Raw genomic sequence first — 27,977 nt, 5'->3', positions numbered from 1 at the left:
AAAAACTAATTTCTACCATTGCCAAGATAGAAGCATCCTGCAACACTCATCTCTGTATTGTAATTTTTTTAAAGTTTAAATCTTTGGCGAGTTTGCATATGTATACCAGGTATTTATTCTTGTTTTCCCTATTACCCTTTCTCCTCCACCATTCCTGCAGTTCTTCTTCATAGCCGGTACCCTCCCTTCTTCCTTGCCTTTTGTGCCGTGCTTGTTTTTTTGTGCAGATAGCCCCTGCTGGTTTTGTCTGTGGTTGCAATGACCATGTCACATGCAGTAGCAAGGAATTCAGTCTCTCTACCTCCTCCTTCACAGTGTTTCCTGGGTCTTGGAGGAGGTGATATGGATGTCCTGTTTAGGACTGAGCATGAATGTGGTGTGATTCTTAAAGTTCCCTTTTTACACATAGCCAACAAGTTCCTGAAGTAGATATAATCAAAACAGTCTATTTGGGTCAGTGTATGTCCTGTGCCAGGCACAGCCCTGGTGCTGGGACTCCCCTAATGCAAGCCTGGCCAGGCCCCAACACTCCCCTCGTTTAAAATGTTCCTGATAAAATTCTTTGAGCCCTCTAAGTACATTTTCCTCCCTGCAAAATATACTTTTTTTTTTTTTTTGCAAAAATGCCATGAAATTAGAGACTTGTTTTTGGTTTTTTGAGACAGGGTGTGAAATTAGAGATCTATATAGAGTATCTGTCATATAGGAGTGTTTTCAAAAGCATCTATTACTGTTGATTTTAAAAATAATCTACATTTACCCAATTCATCCTATGACCCCTACAGTCCATCTGAGCAATTGCTCTTCAAGTCAGTGTGGATATCAGTAACTGCCATGAGGATAGTGACACTACAGGACAAGATGACTGTTTTTAGTTGGTGCCTGTTACTGTATCTGTGCTATTGTACTTTCGGAATATTGTTAAAGACGCAAATAGTATGAAGTTTTATAAACTTGTCAAAATTGACCTTTTATTGTCAAATTGTCTCCTTGGGAAGCATACAAAACTTACTCATGGGTCTCAGTATTACCACTGTATTTATATAATAAAATATTTGATAAAGGAACTCACTGAATACCATTGTTAGAAAAAAAATAGAATCTCAGACACTCACTATCAGTTCTTTCAGCAACTGTCTACCTTACCCATGCCTTACTTGAGGCCTTCTTGTGCTAGACACCTCAGTTTGCCCCCCTTCTCCGGTGTGGCTGTAATTCAGAGGGTATGTGTGTCATTTCACAGTAGCCAGTGCTAAAGCCACCTGTCCATTGGAGTCACCCATTGGAATTCATGGATCCTCATTCTGTGGAGATTAGTTTCTGTGGGAATGCCCAATCGCTATGTCTCAACTGTGCCGAGCAAAATTCTTGGATGGACACATTGCCTTATTGTAGAGTATTAACAGAGAGAGCTATCTCTCGGAGGTCTAACTTGGGACCAGCTCCTACTTCCTTCCAGTTAGATTACTTTTGTTTGAGTTTTGGCTTCTTTCAGAGAATAGAAACAAGACCTTCTGTGAAGAGTAGTTATCAAGGCCAAGAGGTGTTGTAGACATAAAGTATTGCTGGGTTGCCTGTAAATTTCATGTCACCCTACCCCCATCCCCTCTCTGTGCTCCCTCTAATTCTCCCAGGAACCTTCCTTTGTCTCCTTTCTCGTTCCTCCGCTTTCTTCTCTTATCTCTATTCCTTTTAGGCTAATGGAATTGTATTGTTTCTCAGTCTCAGACTAAATAAAGTAAAATGTATTTAAATAAATTCATTTTCTTGTACAAATGAAAGTCCCTTTAGTGCATGCTATTTTGAATCAGTTTTGAGTTATTGACAACTCGAAAGCATTGCAGAGTATCTTAATCATAGGATTATTCATAATAATTCTACTCCTTGTACATTAAGTACAACCAATGCCCACGCCTTTCAGTAGTTAGCCCCTGAAAGATAAGTAGGCAACACACAGAGTATAAGCTGCTCCATAGCTAAACTTCAGTGCAGGAAAAAAAGCACCTAAACCATTTTTAAAGGTAATTATTAGTTAGATTAGAGAAAAGAATACAATGGTTTTATAGTATTTTATTGGCTTTTTTGAGTGGGGTCCTTTAGAATTGTTTTCTAAGCAAAGATTTAATTTCTTGTTCCAAAGAGAAGATAACAGTTTGTTTCTCTGAAGTCATTAAAATGGACTATTGGTTACTGGCATCTACAGAAGATCTTAACACATTGTAATTTATTGGAGAGAGATGCTTGATTTTTTTTTAATCTTGTGTCAGTACAGGTATTCCAGGATCTGTCTTGACAAGATAATCAGGTGAAACTGTGTATGAGACAGACTGATCTGTCAGCTCAGAACGGGAAGTGAGTGGATGAGGAGACAGTCATGTTGAGACAGACCGCACTCAGAATTAAGTCCAGATGAAGCTAAATAAGCTTGGAGCCCTTGTCCATGCTGTAGACTGCTTTATCCCGGACACTGTTGATTGGGCTGTTAGGCGTGAAGTGTGGCAGGATGACTCTTAGCATATTGTTGCTAGAAGGGAGAACTGGTAAATGGATTCCTGTTTGTAAGACAGTGTTAGTATGGGTGCTTGGCCTTCATGACACACAGCCTCTCTGTGAGGTAATGAGCAAATATACTCTGAGGTCAAGTGGGTCAGTCTTCCGTGTGGTGATAATTAAGCCGCTGCAAGTTACTAACATAGGAGTCGACATAGTGAGTAGAAAGCTCTTTCTTCCTCTCCACCGCCTTCACCTTCTCTCTTTTCATCTGGGTGGCTCATCTTAGGCTATATACAGTGTGTGGGTCATGTTAGTGAGATTATACAGTATGGGTCGTTAGTGGGGTTACACAGTGTGTGGGTCATCTTAGTGGGGTTACACAGTGTGTGGGTCATCTTAGTGGTGTTACGCAGATAGTGGGGTTATGCAGAGTGTGGTTGTCTTAGTGGGATTACGCAGTGTGTGGGTCGTCTTAATGGGGTTACACAGTTTACAGTTTTCTTTCTCACTTCATCATTCTCAGACTTCATTTTTTTTCAAATTATGAAGAAGCTTGTTTGTGATTTTACTATATGACTAAGTACAGTGTCCCCCAAGTATTGAAAGCACCATTTCTATTAGTGTGGTGGAGTGCCCTAAGGAGTCACACACATTCCAGGGCCCTGAGATTTTCAGAGACCTGAGTTGATTGTCTAGAGGAAAACAGGAGACCAAATGAAGTCTTCTTATCTCTCCAGTTAAACAAATCTAGACAACTCATTCAGCAAACAAATATCCTGATCTTTTCTTTACCTCATCAGATTAACCTTAAATAACTCTTATTAAAGTTTATGTTAGAATTTGAGTTCTTATAAAAAGATACTTAAATTAGTATGAAAATATTAAGATGAATCTTTTATTCAAGAAGCAGTTCTATAGATAGTATTGAAAGCATCATTATCTCTTTCCTGTTTTAACTTGAACATGGCATGAAGTTGATGTTTATTGAATATTATTAATTCAATACTTTTAGATGTAAGACATGCCAAATGTTGAAATTTTATTCTTCCCCTTACTAGTTTATTCTTACATTTTAAATTTGCATTTTTATTTATTGCTTATTTTGTATGTACTTCTGCACATATGTGTGGAGATCGTAAATTATTTAGAATAAATTTCCTATCTTATGAGCTAGCTGGCAAGAATAGACAGTCCTGGAACTTTCGAAATGCCTGTTTCTCAAGGCAGCTATGGCTCTGCCTGTGGTGACATGTGAGAAAGGTTACATAGTAGGATGGCAGACCTCTACTTCTTGTTTGTTTCACTTTATACCCACGGCATAGGTCTTGTGGCTAATAAGAAAAGACTTATTATCTCTGGGCCAACAAGATGGCTCACCTTGTGGCCTGAATTGCATCACAGGACCCATGGTGGAAGGAAAGAACCAGTTCCTAGAAGTTGTTCTTTGACTTCCATGTGCTCACTGTATCAGGCATCTCTGTGAGCTCCTTCCACAGCACCACACACACACACACACACACACACACACACACACACACACACACACTAAATTAGCCTTTCCTCCAGGGCTTATTATCATGTTTATTAAGGGAACAACATGATAACAGAGACTGTTTGATTCTTGATTTCAGTTTGTCCACAGGAGAAATTGAAAAGCGAGCCCAAACCCTTCATCTCTTTGACACTTTGAAGACAGATCCTGAGTCCTTTCATAAGCACATGGTCAAGTACATCTACCCCACCATCGCGGGCCTCGATCATGAAAGGCTGCTGTATTACTTCACTCTCCTGGAAGCGTGTGGCTGCGCGGACTTCGAGACAGCTTCTATTAAACCAGAAACCCACATTCGCCTACTGAAGAAATTTAAAGTCGTTGCATCAGGTAGGACACGTATGTTCCTGCTGACCCCTCCCTTCTAAATGAAACCTTGGGATTAATCTTGCGCTCGCATCCAGCTGTGTTTGTAAACTGTCGCTGAGAGTGAATCCACAGTCTGTGGAGGAGATTGACGTTAGCTAGCATCTTCCAGCTCCTTTGCCCTGCAGTGAGAACATTCTGCATCAGGAAAAGACAGACGTCTCCTGAAATTTCCTAGTGATTTCAGGTGGATCTGCTGTGGACAACCTTCTTTTGTCATATTTGCTATTTTAAAATGACATGATTGGGCCACTAGTTTTAGGCAGTTTGGCAGAATTTCACTTTAGTAGAACCATTTATTTAAAATAGTCATGGCGCTTGTAGGGCTGGAAAGGTAGGTCAGCATTAGAGCGCTTGCTGCTCTTTCTTACTGAATTCCTAGGTTGGTTCCCAGCATGCTCGTTAGGCAGTTTACAATTTCCTAGACAACCTCAGCTCCACAAGCTCCAACATCTTCTTCTGGCCTCCATGGCCACCTACACATGTTGTGCACAGACATGGATGCTGGTACTCACACATTCACATAAAAGAAGTAAAGCCTTAAACATATATGTGCAATATTAACTATGTAAATTTTATATATATATATATATATACATACAAAATAAAATATTTGCAGGACATGTAAAGAGGAAGCTTTGCACCTTGATGCATTTTAGAAGTGGGTAGTGTGGTGTCCATGCACTTATAGCTGGAAAATGAAAGGGGTCACCTACCTTAATTCTCTGCAGTGCTCCATACTTTATGTGGCACTTTGGTTTATATTCATCTTCTTTCCATGGCAACTGTGAGAATGTCCTTTAGGTTATCAGTTGTTCTGAGAGCTGTCTTAAGTAGCCAGTGACAAATGGGCAGACTGGTGACTGTCCTTATGGAAGACAGCGTAGGTGCAGAGGGGGCATGAGCTGTAGGCAAGGCAAGAGTACAGAGAAGGACCCGGAGAGTTGTGTAAATTGAGTGATGTGGGATTGTACAGTGTAGGTCCAGGCTGGGGCTAGAACTAGAATCTGATCTTCTCTTTAAAGCCTAAAGCTCACAGTATAAATTGCTGTCTTTTAATTTAGCCATCCAAGGGGCTCTGTGTGTTTGAGGCATGTGCGTGTTTCCACCTGAGTCATCCACTTCCTCCCATTCTCTTCTCCCCATAGGTCTTAATTATAAGAAGTTGACAGATGAAAGCGGGGATGCACTGGGAGCACTGGAGCCAGTGCTCACGAGTCAGAACATCCTATCTATTTCCAAACTTGTTCCCAGAATCCCTGAGAAGGATGGGCGGATGCTTTCCCCCAGCTCTCTATACACTGTCTGGTTGCAGAAGTTGTTCTGGACTGGAGATCCTCAGCTCATCAAGCAGGCCCCGCAGTCCTCCCCGGAGTGGCTGCATGCCTATGACGTCTGCCTGAAGTACTTTGATCGCCTGTGTCCAGATGACCTCATCACTGTTGTGGATGCAATTACATTTTCTCCAGAAGCTGTGTCCAAGGTAACTGAAAAAGTATTTGAAGGCAGATTGAGAGTACTTGGGGAGAAAAGAAAATTGTACTTACATTCTATAGATTGGGTTTTATTTTCTTCCTTGAAGTAGAAAAAGATACATTTGACTGCTCTTTTTTACTGAGCTTAATTGAGAAATCACTTTCTCCAATTACATATAAAGAAACAATAAAAGCAGTGATTTACTCGTATATTTTGAGCTGTTATAGTTCTTATGGGTGTGTCATCATTATTATAGCAACATCCTTCTTTTTTTTTTTTTTAAACTGTGAAGTGTAAGGGAGTCTGTTGTCCATCCTTGTTTCATTTTACTGAGAACCTAGTCTGACACCTTTCTGGACTCTGGTGGAGCCCTTAGGGTCTTCTCCATGAATTTGAATGATGCAGAGTAGGACATGGTGATTGGGTGTCTTTGGGAATGCATGCCATCCTTGCTGGTGCTCTGTGTTGGTATCTGATCCCTTCGACTCCCTAAACCAACCTTAATCATAGGCTTTCAAGGTTTTGTGAACTATTTGAAAGTGTGTGACACAGTTGTTTGTGTGTGTAATTTTATGAAGAAAAAGCACATGGCTGGCTCAGAAGATTTGGTCAATTACTATGTTGTTTCCTTAACTCAGGTGGAGTAATCCAGGTGCAGCATTGCTTTCTCATGGACTGTTCTCAAAAGTGAGATTTCTAGTGCGACAGGAAAATTATAAACGTAAAATAATTGCCTTACAATCTGTATCTTTAGTCTAGGTTTAAAATCTCTCCCCATTTTCTTAATTGTTTGGCTTTTTATTTTCTGGTTAGAGCTGCTATTTATGGCATTTAGATAAAGTGGGTATTCAAAACTATGCAGGACTGAGACATGGAGGGAGGAAAGAGAGAGAGTGTGTGATATGAGACACAAGCCCCACATGTTAGAAGACACATTTGGAAGATGGAATACAACTGGATTTGTTGAAATTTTCAAAACACCAGATGTTCCCACAGCTTGTGCACGATGCTGCAAGTGTACAGTGAGTGTGTGTTACTCATCCACGGTATGCAGTTTTCAGGAGCGTGCCCACAGTTAATTCAGAGAGAAATCTTTAGAAAGAATACGTAAGCTTTTTCTAGAGCGCCTAGCAAGACAGTCAGCAATTGTTCAGATACTAAAATTCAGACAGGAATTTCCTGACGTCTGCATTATGGGCTGAATCCACAGCGATCATGCCAATGGTCTCTTTCCCTACTTGTCCCAACAGTTGTTTAATTAACATTTGCATTAGCAGAATTCTCAGATGCTCTGGAGACATCATTCTCCAAATAGCATTATGCCGTATGTAGTGGCTACCCTTTTCCAGTGCTTGAGGTGACGGGTATGCAGAGGAGAAAAGGACAAGATGTGTATCTGCTGCAGCCTGAATTGCTGAGTTGGTTGGAGTGGCCCCACCTTGTTAACTTCAGCAACTGGAAACACTTTTGTCTCAGGTACAGACATGCGAGGGTGGCTAACACTGTTCCCAGGGATTTGTGAGCACGTGCCTCCTCACCCCAGAAAGAGAACCAGCAATAGTAGGTCTGGCTGTCACCAAAGCCTGACTTGGTAAGCCAATTTGTTTATTAGGGGTTCTTACAGAAGTGTGGGTAGCAGGCAGTTACAGGAGTGGTGGTGAAGGGTCATTTATGGCTGAGAGGTGACTCGAATGGTGACTGCATCAGCAAGACACTGAAGCCTGGGCCACAGCTCCCCACAGCTGGAAGCAGGGAGTTCAGAGCCTCACAGGCAGCAGCAGCTGGACAATTGGGGAGGGCCGTCTCAGGCAGCTGGCTTGGACTCTGTGCCCTGTTTCTACATTTAGACTGTTGTTCTGACTGCAGTCGTAAAGAAAAGTCAGTGTACACAGACGTGGTTAGGAAAGAGCATGGTGTAGTAGCCACTACTTTGGGGTGTATTTTGATATTCTACTCAAGCATGAAACATTTTAAATACTAGCTGCAGTAAGAAATCTAAAATAAAAATGTAATTGCATTTGGAAGTATTGGTGCACTGGATGATGAAGATCACTCAAATGTTGAGACATTGCATTGTTCAGTGTCAAGAAGTTGCATGTGGTACCATGAGCACCAGGCTTTCATCAGATAAATCTTGATTTTTTTTTTTCAGATACTGTCAAGCTAAGAGTGAGAGATGTAAGATTCCTTTTTTTTTTCATTTTGTTTTTCAAACTTTATCATTAAAAACAAATATTTTGCACTGTTTTCCTTGAATTGGTAGACTTTTTCAGTTTGAAGAAAGTATGTACCAGATATTTGTCAGCTGCTTTCTGAAGGAAAAAAAAAAAAGTTGCTCACAAAGCTCAGGCTGTGAACTCCCGGTTCACATGATTGCACAGATTCAGTGTCCTGATGACACTTGTCTACACAGTGACATGCACAGATCTCACTTCTTCACGTGGAATATTGATGGATAGACACAGTGAATTTTACTTAATAAACTTAACTACTTCTTACATGGAATGTCAGTGTCCTGCAGTGACTTTTATGTAAGTCCTCACAGCTTCACCTACGATTGCATTTACATTTTGAGTATGACGTCAACACGCTGGAAATAGGTAAATAATACATTACTTTCATTATGAAAACAATTTTTACTTTTAAAATTCTTTGAAGTAATTAAGAATTCCTTATAGTTTACACACCACACTTTGACATTGTTTTGGGACCCCTGATACTTTATGGACTTTACTAAAAGTTACCATCTCTAGTAAGAATAACTTTCACAGTTCTGTTTGGTGTTTGCACAAAAGATAGTTTCAAATTTCTAAGACTCGTTTATTATTTTTATGCATATGTTTGTAGCCACATGAATTTATGTGCACCACATGAGTGCAGGACCATAAATATATAAAAATAGTTTAGTAGAAATTTCAGCATTATTATTGGTAGGAACTGGAGAGGGGAATGTGGCTTACTTCTCCTGTCAACCTTGTTCATCGTGAACTATCTAGATCTTCACCCAACCCTGCGAGACACACAGGCAGGCCTGTAGCTCACACCATGTTCATGGAAAGGGCTATCTTATTTCTATTCACAGGCTCCAGAGAGGGAAATTCTAGTTAGTGCTTACCGTAGATCTAGATACCTAGGGAGTTTGAAATGTAACGTAGGTGAAGTTGTCCTTTGTTTTATTGTCCCAACATGTGGCCAGTGTAAGATGTGAAGGGGAATTTGCGAGTGAGAATGGATCACAAAACACACAACAGAATTCACTTTAGGAGGTTATTGAGAGAAAGACACGTGTGCAGGCCTGGGAAAGTTGGTTCAAGAAGAAAGCATGGAGCAGGCGGGTTCAGCTTTTAAAGGCTGCCTAACGCATGCACACAGGGGCTTACATAGCTGTCCCATGCATAGACCATGTGAGCATGCTGCACATAGGTCACATAGGGCTTGAGGGCCCTGGGTGTCTATATAAGTTGCCTAAGCACCCGGAAGTGCCAGAACTTGGGGTGGCTAGACATTTTGCCAAAGTGCTAGGTGATGGAAATGATGACATTTCACCCTTTTGTTTATTATAAAAATTTGGGGGTGGTTACAGGTAGTTGATGGGTGGGAATGGAGTATTGGGTCTCTGGAGACTACTTTCTGCTGGCTTGTGGATGTTAGAGAGTTGGGGTACTTGGCCATGTCCTGTGGTAGCTAGTTACTTCAGTGTTTTCTGGGCTCTGTGGAACTATCCCGCTGGCAGCTTGGACTTGACAAGATGGTGGCAAGGCAGATTATGTTTAAAAAAGTTTTAAATCCTGGGGATTGAGGGAGGAGGGTCCTAAGATGAAAAATTGAGGAGGGTTCCTAAGATGGAGGAGAGAGTTTCCCAGGAATTCTGAGAGATGGAGGGGGTTCCCAAGATGAAGGAGGGAGTTTCCCAGGGGTCTCAAGACCAAGGAAAAATTAAATGATACTTGTCCTGGGAGACCAGGGAAGAGTTAAATGATAGTTGTCCTGGGCAAGTCTGGTCTGTTCAGGTAGGTCCAATTTGGCTCTCTGAACTTTATGAGAATGTTTAAATTTATAAAAATAGATAAATTTAGACGCATTAGAAGCTCATGGTTATGGTAGTAAGGTGTTGGAATAGAAGATTATGAATAGTTGTACAGTGAGCAAGGAGGGAGGGGAAGAAAGGGAATTATTGGACCTTTTGATATTTTCCCTGAAGCAAACCTTAAGGCACTTGTTTCTTTTAGCATCATGGTATTACCTTAACATCCAGGAGACACCGCTGTAGTCAATGTTAAACATGTTATATTAACATCTTTTCTGTGAGTCTCCCTTTTGAATCTGGGGGTGTGAATATCCCCAGACTGTTATTGTTTCTTACTACCTTGGCATCTGACAGTCTTTGCACCTCCGGCTCTGTGTTTAATGGTGTTCTCTCCAGCAATAGCTGAATAGTTAACTGGAAATTTCAATATGACATTGGAGATACAGCCTAGAGGGATAGTGGAAAGAAGTGTGTAAGGGTTAGGCACTACAGGATAAAAAGGGACCACTGCAGAATTAATGAGCCAGAGGTCTTGAACCAGGCCGTAGTTTCCGTTAGGTTTTTTAGCTGCAAGAATAAAGGTATTAAAAGGAGAAGAGGTGGGACAAAGTAGCTTTTTTCATAGAAGGTCAGAGATGATAGGCTTAAGTCCCCTAAGGCTCTGGAGTGAGAAAGGGTACTGAGCTTGGGTAATGCACCTGGTAGGATCCTATAATTAGATGGCTATGGGGTGATGGGGTTTAGCAATAGAGAGGTTTTGGGTGTCCCAGAGTAGGGGGTCCACCTGAGAGGCCGGCAAAGGAAATGACATATTGGAGCTAGGAGGAAGAGGAGAGGGGCTGCTGGCAAGCCTGGGGTCAGACGAATGGAAGGGGCAAACGAAATAGATGCTACCAATTTAACCAAAAAACCTCTTCCCATAAGAGGTACAGGACAGGTTAGCATGACTAAAAAAATGAATACAATTGAGTGGTGGAGTCTGATGAGGTAGGTAAGGCTGTCCTCCTACCCCAACAATAGGGAAACTAGAAAGAGAGGTAGGTCCCCCAAACTCCCTCAGTACCAAGTATGTGGCTCCGGTGTCCAAGAGAAAGTAGATGGACTGTCCTGATACCGTGATATTTACCTACGGCTCCTATTACAGATGATGGTTGTGGTTGTGTCAAGGGAGCCCAGGCAGCCTCAATCATCCATGGCCAAACCTAGAAAGTCTGTTTGGGAGTCATCTGTGTCTGATGTCTCCATGTAACAATGTGCACAAGGACAATTGATTGCCCAGTGCCCTTCCCTATGGCACTTTGGACACAGTCTCATGGGACCAATGTGAAGATTAGGACACATCTGGGCCCACTGCCCAGTTTTACCTCATTTGAACATGGGCCTGGCAGCCTTTGCGCCTCGAGGGGCAAGCAAGTGGCACAGGCAGGACAGTCAGTCACCTCAGCCAGTCGGATGGCCTTGGCCAGCATTTGACATTTCTCTCTACAGTTCTTATCATGCCCTCCATGGCACACCTTAAAAGCCAGCTCTAAGATTTCTGCCTGTGGGGTCAAGGGGCCTTTCTCCAAACTCTTAAGTTTAGACGTAATATCGGGGAAGCTCTGGGAAAGGAAATGTATCCTGAGGAGCTGTTTGCCCTCTGTAGTCTCTGGATCTAAATTTAGTATACTGCAAGGGAACCTTTGTGCGGCATTCTAAGAATGCAGAAGGATTTTTATTTGTATCCTGAACAACATCTAATAGTTTATTATAGCTTTCTGGTTTGAGGGTAGCCTTATGGAGACCTGCCAAGAGGCAAATCATAAACTGGTCTCTAGCTAAAATACCACCTGGGTGTTATAATCCCAGTGTGAATCTTGCTTTGGGACACCTCTGCCCTGGGGTGTGGGCGGTATGCTGCATTAATCTGGGGAACCTCATCTGTATGTACTTTGACCTGCACCCAAACTCCCCTGCACTCCTCAGGAAGTAGGTAATTACTTAGGACCATAAAAATATCATGAAAGGTGAGACAGTAAGAATGGATAATATATTGGAATAGTTTTATGAAAGAGGTAGAATTAGACATATAAAAACCCAGTTTTTGTTCTGTGTAAGAGAGTTCTGAGAGAGAGAAAGGAGCGTGTACCTTGACCAGCCCATCCACACTGACTACCCCTTGCAATGGGAGAAGTGCGGCCAGCTAGGTTGTGTCAGGATTGGGTTCCTTAGCATCATGCAAGCCCATGAGAGGAGGGGTAAAAGTGGGTGCTAGAGTTGGGTGGCTGCTGCGGCATGGCATAAGAGAGGAGGAAGGATCCAGAGGGCCTGATGGAGCAACTCATGAGGGGAGAGAGAGAACTGGAGAGGTAGAAGTACCTGTCTGCTGAGGTTGGAAAGGTGAAGGTTTGTTAACAGGGTTGAGATTGGAAGCAGGATGTTCCTCAGGCTCAGGTGGCATAGCCAGGAACATGTGAGCAGATGAACAGCTTGCAAGGACAGAGAGCTTCGAGCTTAGACAGACAAAGACTTGGATATAAGAAAATTCTTTCCATCTGCCTGTGCGCTGACAAGTCAGAGAGCTCCCGCAGAATATTCGGGATCTAAGGTGCCATTAGGTGGTCACTTTCAGTTATTATCTAAAGGATACTTGCACCATTTCTTAGTACAAGGGTGAATAAGCTTGTGAATCTGTAAGGCATTATTAAGCTTTGAGGTTTCAGGGTCTCTAAATGACATCCTGGGGGTGGGGAAGTTGAACTTGATAGTTTTGAGAGTTTATTTCCCATAGCTAAGAATGTAAGAAAGGTGAGGACCAAATGGCAATTAACTACAAACTTCTTTGGGATAATGCAAGGGTCAAGGGCTAGGTCAAATCAACGTAAGGCCCATTGGTACAGGAATTGAGGACGAGATAGGACCATTCCAAGTGGCCTGAGAGAGGACACCAGTCCAAGAGAGACACAGAACCAATGAAACTACCAAGAACGGATTACAAGACACACCACAGAACCCACTTTAAGAGTTTATTGAGAAAGAGACGTGCACAGGCCTGAGGAAGTTGGTGCAGGAAAAGAGCATGGAGCAGGTTTGTCCAGCTCTTAAAGGCTGTCTAACGCTTGCACACAGGGGCTTATGTAGCTGTGTCATGTGTAGATCACGTGACCATGCTGCATATAGGTCATGTCGGGCTTCAGGGCCCTGGGTGACTATGTAAGTTGCCTGAGCGCTTGGTGGTGCATGCACAGCCCTGGAACCCAGAAGTGCCAAAGCACTGGGTGATGGAAATGATAACACATTATAAGTTCACCGAGACACAAGGTCCTTTGAAATGGTCAGTATCCACATGAACATGTTAGATGTACTCTTGAACCTGTGTGACCCTGAACCATACATGACTGCCAGTGAAGGACACAAGTAATAGAAGAGCTCTCTGTCACAACAACCAGGTAGACCCTTAGGGGGAAGGGCAGGGCTAGGTGTAGACATCAGTGTCTTCCCCGCCATGTCACTTGCAGGGTGAGAGAGGAAAGTGTAAAGCGGCATTTGCTTTCTTTAGACTCATAATGAAAAGTTCCTGGTTTATAGGCAAAAGAAGAAACTGAAGAAAGAGAAAGCTCCTTTTCAAAGGAGTGTCACACTGACCCTAACTAAGGCCTCAGAGCTCTTCTGTCCCGTGTGACGTACAGTGGTGGCTACGGTTTATTGACCACTTACTGTGTACCAGGACTGACCTAACAGTTTCCATTATCACCAGTAAATACTGCAAGTGTTATAATCTCCTTTGCAAAGTCACCTCAAGGTCAGGGGTTAGATAATTTCAAAGTGAGAAGTAAGTTTGTAGCTAAGCCAGAATTCCAATTCTGGCTTTATCTCCTCCACTGTTTGAGGACTTCACCAGATAAGGAGCTTTTGCTTTTTAAGGAGCCTACAATTTTAGAGGCAATGTATTCATTTTTGGATGTGTCACTGCTCTTCGTATATGGAGTCCGCATCTACCTGCGGCGTTTGTTTTTTCTGTAACAAGAAATAGTGCCTCTTCTTCCTCCACTGTGGCAGGTTTTCGCTAGAGTAGAAAATCAGCCCCCCTCGGGTCCTCATCATCGTATTCCAAATCTAATCACATTCTTGGTCCACTTTATTTTGTGTCCCTCTGAAAAGATATTTATTGACTTAAATAGCACAAATCTATATTGTCTATAGCAGTATAGTTTAGATGTAAGGCTATAGTTTCACTGGGCTAAAATCAAAACATAGGGAAAACGGCAGTGATTTCTGGAGGCTCTATGGTAATCCCTCTTTGTCTCCTCTGATGTCTGGTGGCCACTGTCATTCATTGACTCACAGTCTTTTTCCATCTTCAGAGACAGGAACCACTGTCCCTCCCTGCTTTTCTGCTGTGCATATTCTCTCTGTTCAAAGACAAGGGAGTTTCCATTGTGAGACCTGGGGTGCTTACGCTGACTCAGGATGGTCTCCCCTCTCAGTGCCCATGCATTCTCAAGGATGGGGACATTGGAGGGGTAGGTGTGTGTGCATGACTTCACTTTCCCCTGGCTCTATATAAAATAAGGGTTTTATAGAATTTATAGGCCCAGGAAAACTTTGTAAAAGTATTCAAATTGAGACCAAAATGATAAGAACCTTAAAAGATTGCCAAAGTTCTGTAGAAGGAGCGGCGGGCTGCGTTCCTGCCACCCCTCTTCTGGCCGCCTGGCTAGCTTATGCCCCGAAATAACAACACACAAATTGTATTCATTTAAACACTGCTTGGCCCCTTAGCTCTAGTCTCTTACTGGCTAACTCTCATATCTTGCTTTAACCCATATCTAATAATCTGTGTAGCACCACGAGGTGGTGGCTTACCAGGAAGATTCTAGTGTACGTCCATCTTGGGCTGGAGCTTCATAGTGTCTGACCTCACTTCCTTCTACCCAGCATTCTGTTCTGTCTACTCCACCCTATCAAATGGGTCAAGGCAGTTTCTTTATTAACCAATGAAATTAACTCCTCCATCAAAGTTCAAATATGCTTTCATAACTAATATATTTATAGTTTGAGATATATTTTTTAATTTCAAGCAAGATAGTCTAGAATGTTATATATTACTTAGAAATAGTCTGATATTCATAATTCCATTTATAGAAATAAAAATTTCTTTAAACCACTAAGTTTTAAAGCTGCCCATTAGTACATAGAAGATTGCATGCTGATGGCTGCTGCCTTATATTAAGCCTGAACTCAGATGTGGAGTGTGGTAAAGTGGTTTCCAGGGCTCTAAATCTGCTAAGTGCTAATTCGTGGTCTTTTGTTAATCTCTAATTAATTTCCTTTGCACATTGACCTCTGTTTTTTTCTGATTCCCCTGATTTCTGAATGAAAGTATCATTCTAAATACTTTCAGGAAATTTGATTGGAGAACCTCTTCATTGCCATTCTTCGCAATATTCGCCATGCTCCTTGTCTTCAAGCTGCTCTTGGTTTCTTGTGCATGAATAGCAAATGAAGTATGATTCAATGGAAGCACAGTCCCAGTAAAAACTATTTCAGAGGTATCCCGTTCTAGCCTGACCTTCATCTAGCTTCTGTATTACAGCCCTAAACATTGTTGCTCCATTCTTACTGAGTGTTTATGCTTTTGTATAACAAACTGTCTTCTGTTATTGAAGGTAAGAATTTAGCTCAGTAAGGATATTCTATCTAGACAGAAATGCAGACAACCATCAACTTAGGAGATATGAAGACAAAAACAAATCTAAACTGGAATTTTTTTCCCAGTATGACTGTCAACACCACCAAATAGATAGGAGCAAGAATTCTTGAGGAATGGAGAATATAATCGTTAAAGTATGATATAATAAAAGAGTACGAACTTTTTACATACATACATACATACGTGTGTGTGTGTGTGTGTGTGTAAGTATGAAGTTGTATGTGCATCATGCCATAATGAATGTATATACATCATATGACAACTTGGTTGTTCTTAGTTCTTTCTCCATTGTCTGTTTTAGCATCAAACTAAGTCAGTTTGACTTGGTGGTGAGCGCCTTCATCCATCAGTGTCTGGCTGGCCCAGAATTAAATCTTAAATAAATGCAGACAGCCCTGAGGAAAAAGACACTTGCTAAGACTGGAGAGTGGAAAGCTTTCCTAGAAAAGGTTACACATGGCATTACCTGTTCCTCAGTAGTTGGTTTTGTCTGGTTTATTCGTTTTCCATTTGCTTAAAGTCATCGTCATCGTTGTTGGCAGAGACTGCTCCTTCGTTTCCTGACTGCTCAGACCATTAAGGTTCTTAAGGTTCCCTCAGCTGGGCTTAACTCTGTTATTTTGTGTCTAGCATTCCTTCCCAAGCTCTCTCAGGTTTTATGTTTATGTATTTGCTCCTCACTTTTTGCATAGACGGAGACTATTCATTCATTTCCTGGCTGCCCAGACCTGAATAAGCACACAAAACTATATTAATTACAACACTGTTTGGTCAATGGCTTAGGTATCTTTCTAGTTAGCTCTTACATCTTAAATTAACCCATTTCTATTAATCTATGTATTATTGCGAGGTTGTGGCCTACCAGTAAGGTTTTGGTTCCTGCAGCGTCTGTCTACTTTGACAGTTACATGGCATCTCCCTGACTCTACCTACTCTTTCTATATATATATCCCTTCCAACCTGACTATATTCTGCCCTGCCATAGGCCAAAGTAGTTTTATCATTAACCAATAAAAGTAACACATATACAGGAGGACATCCTACATCAGTTGTCCTCATTGTCATCGTAGGAGGTTCTTGGAGAAGTCGGTCTGGTTTTCCATTTGGCTAGTCTTTCCTTTCTTCAAGTATATATTATTCCTTAGTTCATCCATTCAATAAACAAGTTTTTCAACAGTACTGTGACTTGACTTCCAGGCTTTGTGCCTGGTAGGCGATATTCTGCAACCTCGGAGCTCTGTTCCTAGCTCTGAACAGTGGGTCATTGAGGATTGCTGTGTGTGAGTTTCCAAGATGGCCTCACTAGGATTTAAGCCACTGTGTAATTTCCACTTTTAGAAAGTGGGTAGGACTTGCTGATGTTCCTCAAACAAATAGAGTGGAAGGGACAGCCAGCGAGGTGAGAAGGATATTAATAACCAGGCTATACAGAGTCTGAGCCTGTTTATGTTACACACATTGGAGAACCTAGCTGCCATGTTTGAGCAACTTACTGAAGAAGCCCCATGACTAGGGAGCACAGATGGCAGCAACCATGTGACTAGGCATGGAGTCAGGTTTTTTCTCTATACCAGTCATGTATATGGAATATTCCATGTAGATGGAAGTTAATCCGAGCCATTTCCAGATTTATGCCTCATAGAAGCTCTTGTGGAATATGGATTTTAACCTTCAAATTTAGATAATTTGTAATGCACTAGTAGATTATATCCACTACACACCAGGAATCAGTCTCAATGCTTGGCATATATCGCTGAACAGAATAGGCAAACATCTCTAGCATTAGGAATATACTCTAGTGGGAGATAGAAACTAAACTAAAATATAAAATGATTGCATTCAGACATGTGAAATAATCATGGATACAAGTGAGGAATAAACTAGGGAAAGATTCAGGCTGCAAGGCAACAGGGCTGTTGTCAAGGAAGATGTCCAAAGAAGCCCTCAGTGTGAGAGCCATTCGAGAAAAGACTGGCAAAGTAAGGCCACAGGACAGGATTTGCTGAGCACAGAGAAGATGGATATGCTGTAGGTTCCCCAGCAGGGAGCATGCTGGGGTTATTTGAGGAAAAGGAGGCCAGCGTATTGATGTAGAATGAAAGAGAAGAATAATGGGGGCAGGTGAGGTCAACAAGGGATAAAATGGTTACCAGCTTGAATAGAAGTTTAAATGAAGGAGAAGCCACTGGAGGTGTTGGTCTAAACTGGTGTTTTTAACAGAATTTCTTGGCCTCTATGTGGGAGATGTTATAGCAGGTAGCAGCAGAAGCCAACTTCTTCCTAGGTCTGCTTCTGGATGATGGACTTTTATGAGCAAGAACCCTCTTACCTGTGATCACATTAGGAAGGATTCTTGTTGTCAGACAGGTGGCCTGTTTGTGACATGCTTTTCTTGCCTTCTTCAAAGATTATTCCATTCCTTCTGAGTTTCACAAACTTTCCTTAGAAGACAGCTAAGTACTGTCCTTCACAGCTTGCATAGAGCTTGATCTACACCAGTTGTGGTCCTAGAGCTTAAAGGAGAAGGGGACACACATGCCCATCCCTAACCTTACCAGGCAAGAAAGAGATTCAGAACAGTTAGCTAACTGGTAGACATGATAGGCCAGGACTCAGGCCCATGCCTGCCTCAAAGCCTTGCATTGCATATTTCCTTTGCTTGCCGATTTGGCTGCAGAGGTGCATCTGGGATGATCATAATTCCTTGCCCAGCTAGCAAGCTGAACTCATTCTCTGCTTTTGCTTGGGAAATCATTTCAAATTGACGAAGGTGATAATTGAGCGAGAAATGGGAAATTGGTCAGCAATCGTGTGCACCATATAGTCACAAATGGCAATTCCCCCTACCCCTGGAGAGGGTCTGGAGGGATGCACGCTCAGAGTTGTCTTTATTAATAAGGCAGGGAAAGCTGCAGCCCCCTTCCCATGAAGCTTAGAGGCTTTAAATGCATTGTGGTGTAAATCCTTGAAAGGACAGAGAAGTAAATAAATCTCAGAATAATACACAGCCAATATTAAAACATATTTAACATGAAAAGGAACAGAGGGGGACAGGAGGTCTGGAAATAACCCCCTCCAAGCTGTGCCTTTCCTTGGCAGGCCTCATCAGTCGGCACCACTGACTCTTCAGTGGCCTGCCTCTCGCTGCTCCACTGTGTTCATCCTGCAGGCTCCCTTCCTGCCATTTACTGCTTTTCAAACTTACAGCCAGATTTAACTCCTGTTTGCTGTATATGAGTATGTCCCCCAGCCTGTGCAGTGGAGGAATTGTGATAAAAAGCCCTGCTTTGTCCTTCCAGATAATTGCAGCTCTTTGCCAGGTTGTGAGCAAGAACCCTCAGAATTTAAGGTCTTGGGGTGCCACTTGCTCTTACTTGTTTGGCGGTCATGAGGAGCACTCGTAGGTGAAGGTGTTAAGTGGATGAAGAAAGTATAAGCAGTTAACACTTAAGTCAGTTGGGCCTGAGACACTCCAGGAAGCGCACCATTGTAGAAGAGGTACTGCTCCTGAGTCTGTGTGTGTGCTGTCTGTGCCTGTCATGGCCCCACAGCAGGACAGACTTGAAAGAGACTGTATTCCAGACAAATGTAGTAAGAAATAACCGAGGACTTTCAGCTGACTACGGATAGATACCCTATAGTGGAATCAGAGGGCTGTAAGCTAGAGAGAAGAGGAGGAGGCTGACTTAAAGGTTTGAACTTCATCGTGGAAGTGATTGGTTAGACCTGAGTTTTAAGGTAGATTGTTGTACTTTCACCTCAGGAGTGACTCTGTACTGACTGCAGAAGGGAACAGAGGGCATCAGTCTGGAAACCAGGACACCCCACTGTGAAGGCCATCACAGAATTTGATGGGACAAGTCGGGAGGGGCTTGGCTGTGGTTGTTACTGTGGTACAGCCATGTGCCTGTTTATATGGCCTTATGTTGTATTTCTAGAAACTGCCCCTTAGGACTTTGTATTGTCTTGTCAACACTGTTAGCTGACTCACTCAGCAAAGCTCCTTAGCCACAGTGTGGCCATTTCATCTCCAGTTCACCTGATGGGTTCTCCATGCCATATTTATGTGGAAAAGCCTGAGGGATCAATGTGTGGGTTTTATACATTGTCATGAGCATAGATCAAATCAGTTGAAATTTACATGGTCCCGGGGATGCATAGGAAGTTTCATACTTAACATCGCAGCCCCTCAGTCTGGTGAATTGAGGTGCTGAGATACACAATAGCGTGGTCCTGTCAGAAGCCGACCTTAAGTCTCAACCAGGCCCAATTGGCAAAGTTCCTCTGCTGAGATAACATTCTCCCTTGTACATAAGGGGCCTCATCTCTCCTGTGTGAATACACATCAATTTGAGAATGATTTTAGACACAAGTATACATCTGATAAAAATGACCCTTTAGCTGATGGAAACATTACCAGCTCATGTGACTCAGAGATGAGGCCAATGACTTGGTTAATTATCTCAGTGGTATTTGCTGTCATGGAGCCCCCTGTCTGTCTGCTGTAGTCTGTGATGTTAGCCTCATCATAAGACTTTGTGCTGCAAATAGTCCTAGAATACTCTCCCCAATCGGTGAGTGAGTGATGTTGCTTTCTAATTTGTGTTCAAAGAGATATGGTGTGAGTACACACACGCATGCATGCATGTAACAAGCAGAAAGTTCCCACTGTGCATACTCCCATGCCCTCGGTCAGCCTCTGTATCCCTGGCTTGCAAGGTGCTCATTACCTCAAGTCTGGATTGCCTGAGTTTATCTACCAGTGTTAGCTCTGAGTCAGTTCTACACGGCTTCAGGGGCACTTATAGAGACACAGTGTGTGTGTGTGTATGTGTGTGTGAGGGGAGGGAGGGGGAGAGACAAGTGGGACAAACATTAGCAACTATTGTGAGGCTATATAAGAGTGTGTGTAAAAGTCCTATTACATACAGTAAGGTATTTGGTGATTCACCTCTTTATTCCTCTTCCCATGAAGCTAAAACATTGCCCTTTCAGTTCAGCTCTAAAAAGTTGTGCCTGATTAGACGGTTTTAAATGGTAATTTAAAGTTGGGGTATCTGAATTTTCATATTTGTACTTGGTTTTGACAGAAGTATAGTGAATCTACTTTCAATGATCACAGCCACCACAGTGTGCAGTAAGCGTTTCTTGCGTGCATGTGGGTAAGTTCTCTGGACAGTGTGAGGGAATGCTTTCTAGTTTCTTAACACTGTGTATGTACAGTAACAATAGAAAGCATGGTACTGTTTGCACCTTCACGTTGCCTCATTTCTAACACTCCTTGGGCTCCATCCATTGAGTAAAGATGGCCTTCAAACTCTGGAAAACCGAAAGCGATCAGTGAAAATAAGTAGGGAGGTGTAATGGTTCAATTAAAGACACCACAAATAGCTAAAGGGGGCTAAAAATCCGAGGTTAAAGATCTGAGGGGTAAGAAATCTACTCACAATGGGAATCGTCTGTCTGTGTTCCTTTATTCTTCTCTCAATCCTTATTCTTCCTTGTTCTCTTTTGTTCTACATCATTCTTCATTATCCTACCCTGTTAGAAATGTTCCCAGTCATATAAACTGAAGCAGCAAATCCCCAGCCCCAGCAGGTTGCAGGTTCCAGGGCTGAAATTCTTTTGCTTCATAGGAAATCAGATAATGGTTTTCACACACACACACACACACACACACACACACACACACACACACGGAGAGAGAGAGGGAGAGAGAGGGAGGGAGAGAGAGAAATAGACAGACAGACAGACAGAGGCAGACAGACATCTGGTAAACTTCTAAACTCCTTAATGGAGATAACTAGTTAAGAAAGGAATTAAATCATCAAGGAATTCTACAGGGAAGGTTAGTGTGTTATAGTACATTTTTAGGTGGTTAGAAAGAGCTAAAACCTTTATTTCTAGTAAAATTATAAATAGGGCACGGTTATTTAAATCAGTGTGCCACTTCTTTTCTCCCAGTATACATAGAGGCTACCAAGTGAACAGGTAACCTACATAAACGATCAACGGTACACTGATGGCTCTTGATCAGATAACACGTACACCAGATACTGCAGTTTCTACAGGCCTAGGTCTAGAATTAGACTTACTGCTGTAAGAGAAGAAGAGACCCAGGCCTCTAAATTATCAGTTCCGTGCTGTGCTGTTATCAACCATTCTGATTGTGGGTGTTGTGGGTTGCAGTTAATTATCTCTTCTGCTGTCCTTGAGAGTCCTGAACCAAAATCATCAGTAACTAAGGTGAAAGTGAGCATAAGGAGTTAGGAATCTTTTAAGTGGAGTAAAACCAGAACAGCAGCTTGGGCAGGTAGTAATTCTATGTCCTTGGATATCTGTGCATATCTTAAGTGGGATGCTTTATGCCTGGACCCAAATGCCTGGTGATAAAGATAAATGCAGGAAGGCAGATCTCGCACCTACCTACGGGAGAGGAACGGAGACCTGCCAGTGGGAAACTGTTCTGAACTAGGGAATTAATTCCCAAATATGTAACAGAAAGGTAGTTAGCTACAGTGAAAAATCTACAGCAAAGGACAGCCACTTATTCACAAAGCAATAACGCCCAAAAGCCTTGCCTATTGGTTTAGCATATACCAGATCCCTTGGTTCTGATAAGTGGGTCAGGAAAAGATGGCTGAGCAATTACTGGATAATTCTGCAGTTTGCTGAAGAGCAACCCTGTTTCTGTGCTTCCTGTGCAAGGCTAAGGGCAAAGAAAACGGCCTCTGTGGTTTGGATTCATTTTTATTATGTAAGTAATTGACAGTTAAGGCATAAGAGCACAGCTGTGATAATGATTTTAAATCATACAAGGATAGACAGAGGCATCTATGTTTTGTCTGAATATCTGACTTGTTCTAGTAATGCAGAGTTAATATTTACCTACAGTTGTGCTGCTTTATCGTGTGTGTGTGTGTGTGTGTGTGTGTGTGTGGTGTGGTGTGAAATTTAAGATTAGTGCCTGGCATACTGTAACATGGAGACTCAGTTTGGTCCTGCTCTTGTGCCCTACAGTCAGTCCTGTGCTAAAACCACGTGTAGCATTTGGTAGCAGCACACACAGCAAGCGATGAGGTGTTTGGCTAGGGCAGAGCAGAAAGTGATCAATCAAGCCTGTTAAAGGTAGCTGAAGTGACTGCTGTCTCCCTTGTAGCCCCATGTTTGCTGGCTCCTGTAAGTTATTCTGCCACCAGAGCCCAGTTACATGTATTTTAAAATTATGCATTATAAAGCATTGGCAGGTATTGTAATTAGGTTAAGCCATTGTAGTTAGCATTGAAAAGAAAACAAGAAACAGAACACAGACTGGAGATTAGAACAAGAGGTATCATATTGCATCTCATCTTAGGGGTTGTATGCTTCATCAAAGTTCTATTTACTTTTAATATATGCATGTGTTTCTGAATATATGTGTACTCTCTAATTGAATTTTGATATACAGTCTTTCTTGTTCTGGGTATTGAACAAAATATTTGAAGCTGCTGATGCAACTAATTGGCAAGTGGCTGAGTAACAAAACATACCCAGGAATTAGCTTAAGCTATCCTTCAGGTTTTTTTACACATGCCATTGAAGTCCAGGCTTCCTTTCTTTCTTCCTTCAGTTCCATGCACCCCATCTAGACTTTCCCTGGGTCCCAGAGCAGCCCCTCCCATCTCCCACATTTGCCACTGGGTCAGTCATTGAGTCGTTCAGAGACTTGGATCCCCAGAGCTTTTCATAGCAGTCACACACTTCCATTACTACTGAAATTAGCCAGGAGAAGCTCAGCAATATAGGGTGTCTTTCTTCTTTGGCAGTGTCTCTCCCAACCTGGCATAATACTCAGAGTGCCCAGGAATAGATGTCTCTGTTGTCAGACTTAGCTATTTCAACACAGGTGACAATACATTAGCAAAATGGCCCTGAACCCTGTGCTCTGTGTACCTAAGGGATCCTAAGATGGCTCGCTTACCCTCTCCTGTGCTGGATATATAAAAATTGTATCCTACTTAGAGCTGGTTACAAAGAGGGCATAAGTCCCAGCACATTGTAAATAGTGACCTCTCCTTTGAAACTATTATGCAGTATAACAAATAGAAATTTGGGATCTACCTGTCCTTTTACTCTACAAGGACAAATGCATCTTTGACGCACAGGATGAGTGCCCCTTCTCAGACTGTCCCCAATTCATCCAAGTGAAGTGAAGCCGGAATGTGAGTAAAAGAGGTAAAGATAGATTCCATTTGGTAATACCGAACAGAAGGACGGGCACAGAGGAAATCGAGTTCCATTTTGCCTACACAGCAGGCGGAGGAGTTCAAATGCTGCTCTGGACTGAAGGAAGATACTGAGGATACTGGGAGCCAAGGGTGGAGCAACTACACCACCTGACTCTGCCTACTGGAAACAAACTTTTTGTTTATTTGACAGATGGTAGGTTTTCAGAAGTAGGGCTAGCAACATCAGACCCGTCCGCTGCCTGTAAGGACTGCCAGTGGTAAGAGTTGCCTCCTTGCGTGTTTTGGAGAAGCATTATGTTTTCTGAGAGGATGCTGGGTGCTAGGAGAGTTGCAGTGCAAAACGGGCAGGGTTTATAACTGCATGCCTCTAAGGAACGTCTCTTGAGAGTGAGGGCTACATGAGCCTAACACAAGGTGTCGGCTAGAACAACAGTAAATCGGCCTAGAAGCTTTGAGCTTGTCATTAGACCTTTTAAAGGGCCCTCCGTGGAGAGATGAGCCATGCTAGGGTTCGGTCTCTTCAGGATTTAGATAGTCATTTTGTGCTCAGAGTTTTGTTGTTTTCACTTTCATGTGATTTCATCACCATGCAGCATGGTGATTTTTTGAGTCTGTTTTCTGTATGAGATGTGATTATGTCAATAAAAATTAACTTGGAAACATTTCTGAGACCATCAGCTTCTAATGTTTTCTTTTTAAAATTTTGTGTTGAGCTACTACTACAATTATTGTATTTATTTAATAAGAGAAACATAGGTAAGCTGAATTTTTGCTGTTCAATAAATAACACGAAAATAAATTGCAATTTCAAGTATACATCTTAGGCGGTGGGTGGGGTTTAATATTAGTCTTAATTAGTCTGTGAGTCCTTGAGTGACTATCATTTAATGCTAGATTGAGATCAGGATCAGCATCAATTCATTTATAATCTATATTTCTTTTTGTTTGGAGTACATGTTTCCTAGTTGAAGACCACTAGCCAGAGTAGACAGTATCAATTGCTCAACATTTCCCACGAGGCAGCCTTAACCTTCCCTGACTCTCTTCTAACCCACGCACGCAAACACGCTTTATACTACTAGCAAGAACTTTTCCAGGATAGTGTGGAATTGAGACTGGCATAGGAATAGTATTTCTCTTTGAGCATCAAACTTTGGGGATATTTTGAAAACCGATTTCCCCCATTTTCCTCTAATGTGCTGCCAGCTGCTGCTTTGCATCCATTTCTGGGCCCAGGAGGTTCCTTCAAATAGTGAGCCAGTGTTTTTGTTGAGAGTATGTTATCTCCCTAAGGTGTTTTAGAGCTCAGTAAAAGAGCAGGAGTAATGCTCATAGACCATTCTCTTTTATACTAGCCTTTGTTTAATTTCTTAATATGCTTCTCTACCCAAAAGTCATCCCCTCCCTTTGCTCCCCCGAGCTATTTGTCCCCATCAAGTCCTAGGTCAGCCATAGCCTCCGTTTGATAGACTTCTGTTTCCCTAAGGCAGACTTTTTTCTCCTTTACTATCTACATACTTCATTTATATTCCTGTACCTCTTAGAAATATTTAATTGTACCTCATCTTTCCTTTAGCGTGCATGTTCGAAGGTAGAGTGTCTTAGACTGCACTTGCTTCCCTGTGTGCCAAGGCCGGTCCTAGCACATGGTCCGTGTTGCAGTGTTGGGCATAAACATGGAGGAGGGAGGGAGGGAAGGAGTGAGGTGGGCTTGTAAATAGGAGCATGAAAAAAAAGACTGTCTATGCAATCATACTTAAATAAATTGTAATCAGTTTCAAATGAACTGGTGCTGAGAACATCTGAGTCCAATACATTTTCTCGTGGCTTTCCTAATATTTTATAGAGCTGCTGTTGGCAGTGGAAACCACCGAGCCCAGTTTTCCACCATAGGAAGCAACTGGGTTTTCTTAAGCAACTCCCCTGCCTTTTTTTTTCTTCCAAATGCCAGCTTTATGATAAAGTCCAGCCAGGCTCACTTTTTTTTTTTTTTTTTTTTTTTTGGTTTTTCAAGACAGGGTTTCTCTGTGGCTTTGGAGCCTGTCCTGGAACTAGCTCTGTAGACCAGGCTGGTCTCGAACTCACAGAGATCCACCTGCCTCTGCCTCCCGAGTGCTGGGATTAAAGGCGTGCGCCACCATCGCCCGGCGCAGGCTCACTTTTGAAAGCATGTCTTCCTGGCGGGATGTCTCAGCCTTAAGGTACCTGCAACTGAACGCTGTCCCTGTGAATTTTGCATCAAGGCATTTCCCAAAAGCTCCAGGACTAGATGTGTCTTTCTCTGTCAGAGCTCCTTTCTCTGCATCCCAGGAATCAAGATCTAAGAACAGTGCTTTTAGCCTGATTCTTAGGGCTCTGGTGATGTCACCCCGTCTCTTTCCTCTTCTTCTCTGGCATGTCTTTGTTGTGCCGTGCTTTCCAGCCAAGCTTGTGTGCTTGCAGCTGCCTGTGTGGTATTGACTGGTGACCTCTTCAGATCCTCTTTTCTGCCTGAGTTCCCACTGGCTCTTTGGCCTCTCCTTTGGAAGGTCTCTCTCCAGCAGCTCCTTCCTGCCTCCGCTCTGGATGGAGTGCTCCTCTAAAGACCTCAGTAGCTCCCTATAGCTGCCCTAGTTACAGAGTAGCCACGCTTCTTTGTAATGCCTTGTACGTCTTCATGTTTCCAACTAGACTGTGACATAGCCAGGGGCAAGGGCTTGATCTAATTCTGTGTTTTACCAGTACCCTGCCTGAGACAAAGGAACACCGTGTCTTGGAAAATGTCTGTCAGGTAAATAAATGGAACATTGCCAGTTGGCCTTCCTTGCACTCTTCCCATGCGACTTCTGATCCCTCTGGCCTGTCACTGTCCTGATGGTGTTTTGTTATAGCTCAGTTCGTATTATTGTATCACATTCTTTAAACTGTTCTTTTTGTAGTTCTTGACTTCTTGCAGCCTTCCAGTGGGGTAGTGCACCGTTTTGATAATTTGCAGCCATTTGAGCATTCTGGACCATGAGTATTTAGGGAACATGGTGCTTCATTGTACTTTTTAGAGGTCCTTTTCTCTCCTGCTTGTTTATTAGAGTTGCTAAGCAGTTTCGCTGTAGTTCTTTTACCACGAAGGGATACAAACTTAATAAACAGTTTTTATCCTGAAGGGCATTGCTTCAACGGTAAAAATACTGTGCCTATGAACTGCATAGAAGGAGTCGATGAGCATGGAGGTGACATCAGGGGTCAGGAAAGTTCCTAGAACCGAGTTTCTAAACTTATTGTAGAAGGACAAGGATGGAGGTCAGAGAAAAAGTGATGCTTGCCAAGGTAGTTCCCAGTGGGCTACATTTCCCATCCAGTCTGATCTGGACCAGGAACTTAGTGGTCAAAGCTCTGCGGTGTTGCCCCAGTCCCACCAGCACATAGATGGCTCCTTTAGACACTGCGTGGCAGTTGTACATTCTGGCCTGTGGGGTTTGGAGACTTCTCTGTATGAAATGGGGGTGAAGTCCTTAAGTAGTCTAGACCCACATTCTGGGTCTCACCGTCTTTGTCTCTGTGAACCTACTCCCTCCTTCCACTTCAGTGGGGTTCTTCCTACCTCATTCCACAGTTCCATGTATAGTGCTATGAAAGGCCTGAGTCCTTGAAAATGTGCCCTCTTCCCTCAGACTGTGGGACAAGGTCAAAGCCTCAGAACATCTGAGATGTCCACAAGCATCTAAGTTGTGGCTGTGGCAGGTACCGCCATACCAGAAACTTAGCTCAATTCATGTGGGCCTGATATCTATTAGCAATGTGTACACAAGCTGCCATCTTTGGAGTCTTTTATTTGCTTACTTGTTTTGAGACATTTTCTTCAATTCCAAATTGAATTCCAAGATGTATCCTCCTTTCCATAATCTCTCTCCGTTTAAAGGGAGCTGCCTTCAAGCTATCAGGTTCCCATGGTGATCTACCTCCTTAGTTGGATCGCTATCAGGGTCCCGTATGATTCATATCCTTAGTTGGATGGCTATCAGGTTCCCATGGTGATCCATATCCTTAGTTGGATAGCTATCAGGTTCTCGTGTGATCCATATCTTTAGTTGGATTGTGGCAAAAGAATCAGCAAATGTCATACCCTTGGTTTATCTTCCCCTGAAGCATTTTAATCTTCTGAGGGTT

The 27,977-nt window shown here is 42.6% G+C and overlaps 1 protein-coding gene across 1 annotated transcript in view; it reads left to right on the top strand.

The window, feature by feature from the left end:
• Nbas (NBAS subunit of NRZ tethering complex) overlaps window positions 1-27,977 on the top strand; it is a 312,059-nt gene that overhangs the window by 226,000 nt on the left and 58,082 nt on the right. Inside the window, exons 43-44 of the mRNA XM_041639422.1 lie at window positions 4,125-4,375; window positions 5,560-5,894. Coding sequence (XP_041495356.1) covers window positions 4,125-4,375; window positions 5,560-5,894 — 586 coding nt within the window. The remainder of the gene's footprint in view (window positions 1-4,124; window positions 4,376-5,559; window positions 5,895-27,977) is intronic.

Source organism: Microtus oregoni, unplaced genomic scaffold, assembly GCF_018167655.1.
Source record: "Microtus oregoni isolate MIOR12 unplaced genomic scaffold, Mior012 000058F_ref0000040, whole genome shotgun sequence".
In the NCBI taxonomy this organism is placed as follows: domain Eukaryota; kingdom Metazoa; phylum Chordata; class Mammalia; order Rodentia; family Cricetidae; genus Microtus; species Microtus oregoni.
The sequence above is the reverse complement of the archived record's forward strand: the minus strand, read 5'-3'. Positions and strand labels throughout refer to the sequence as shown.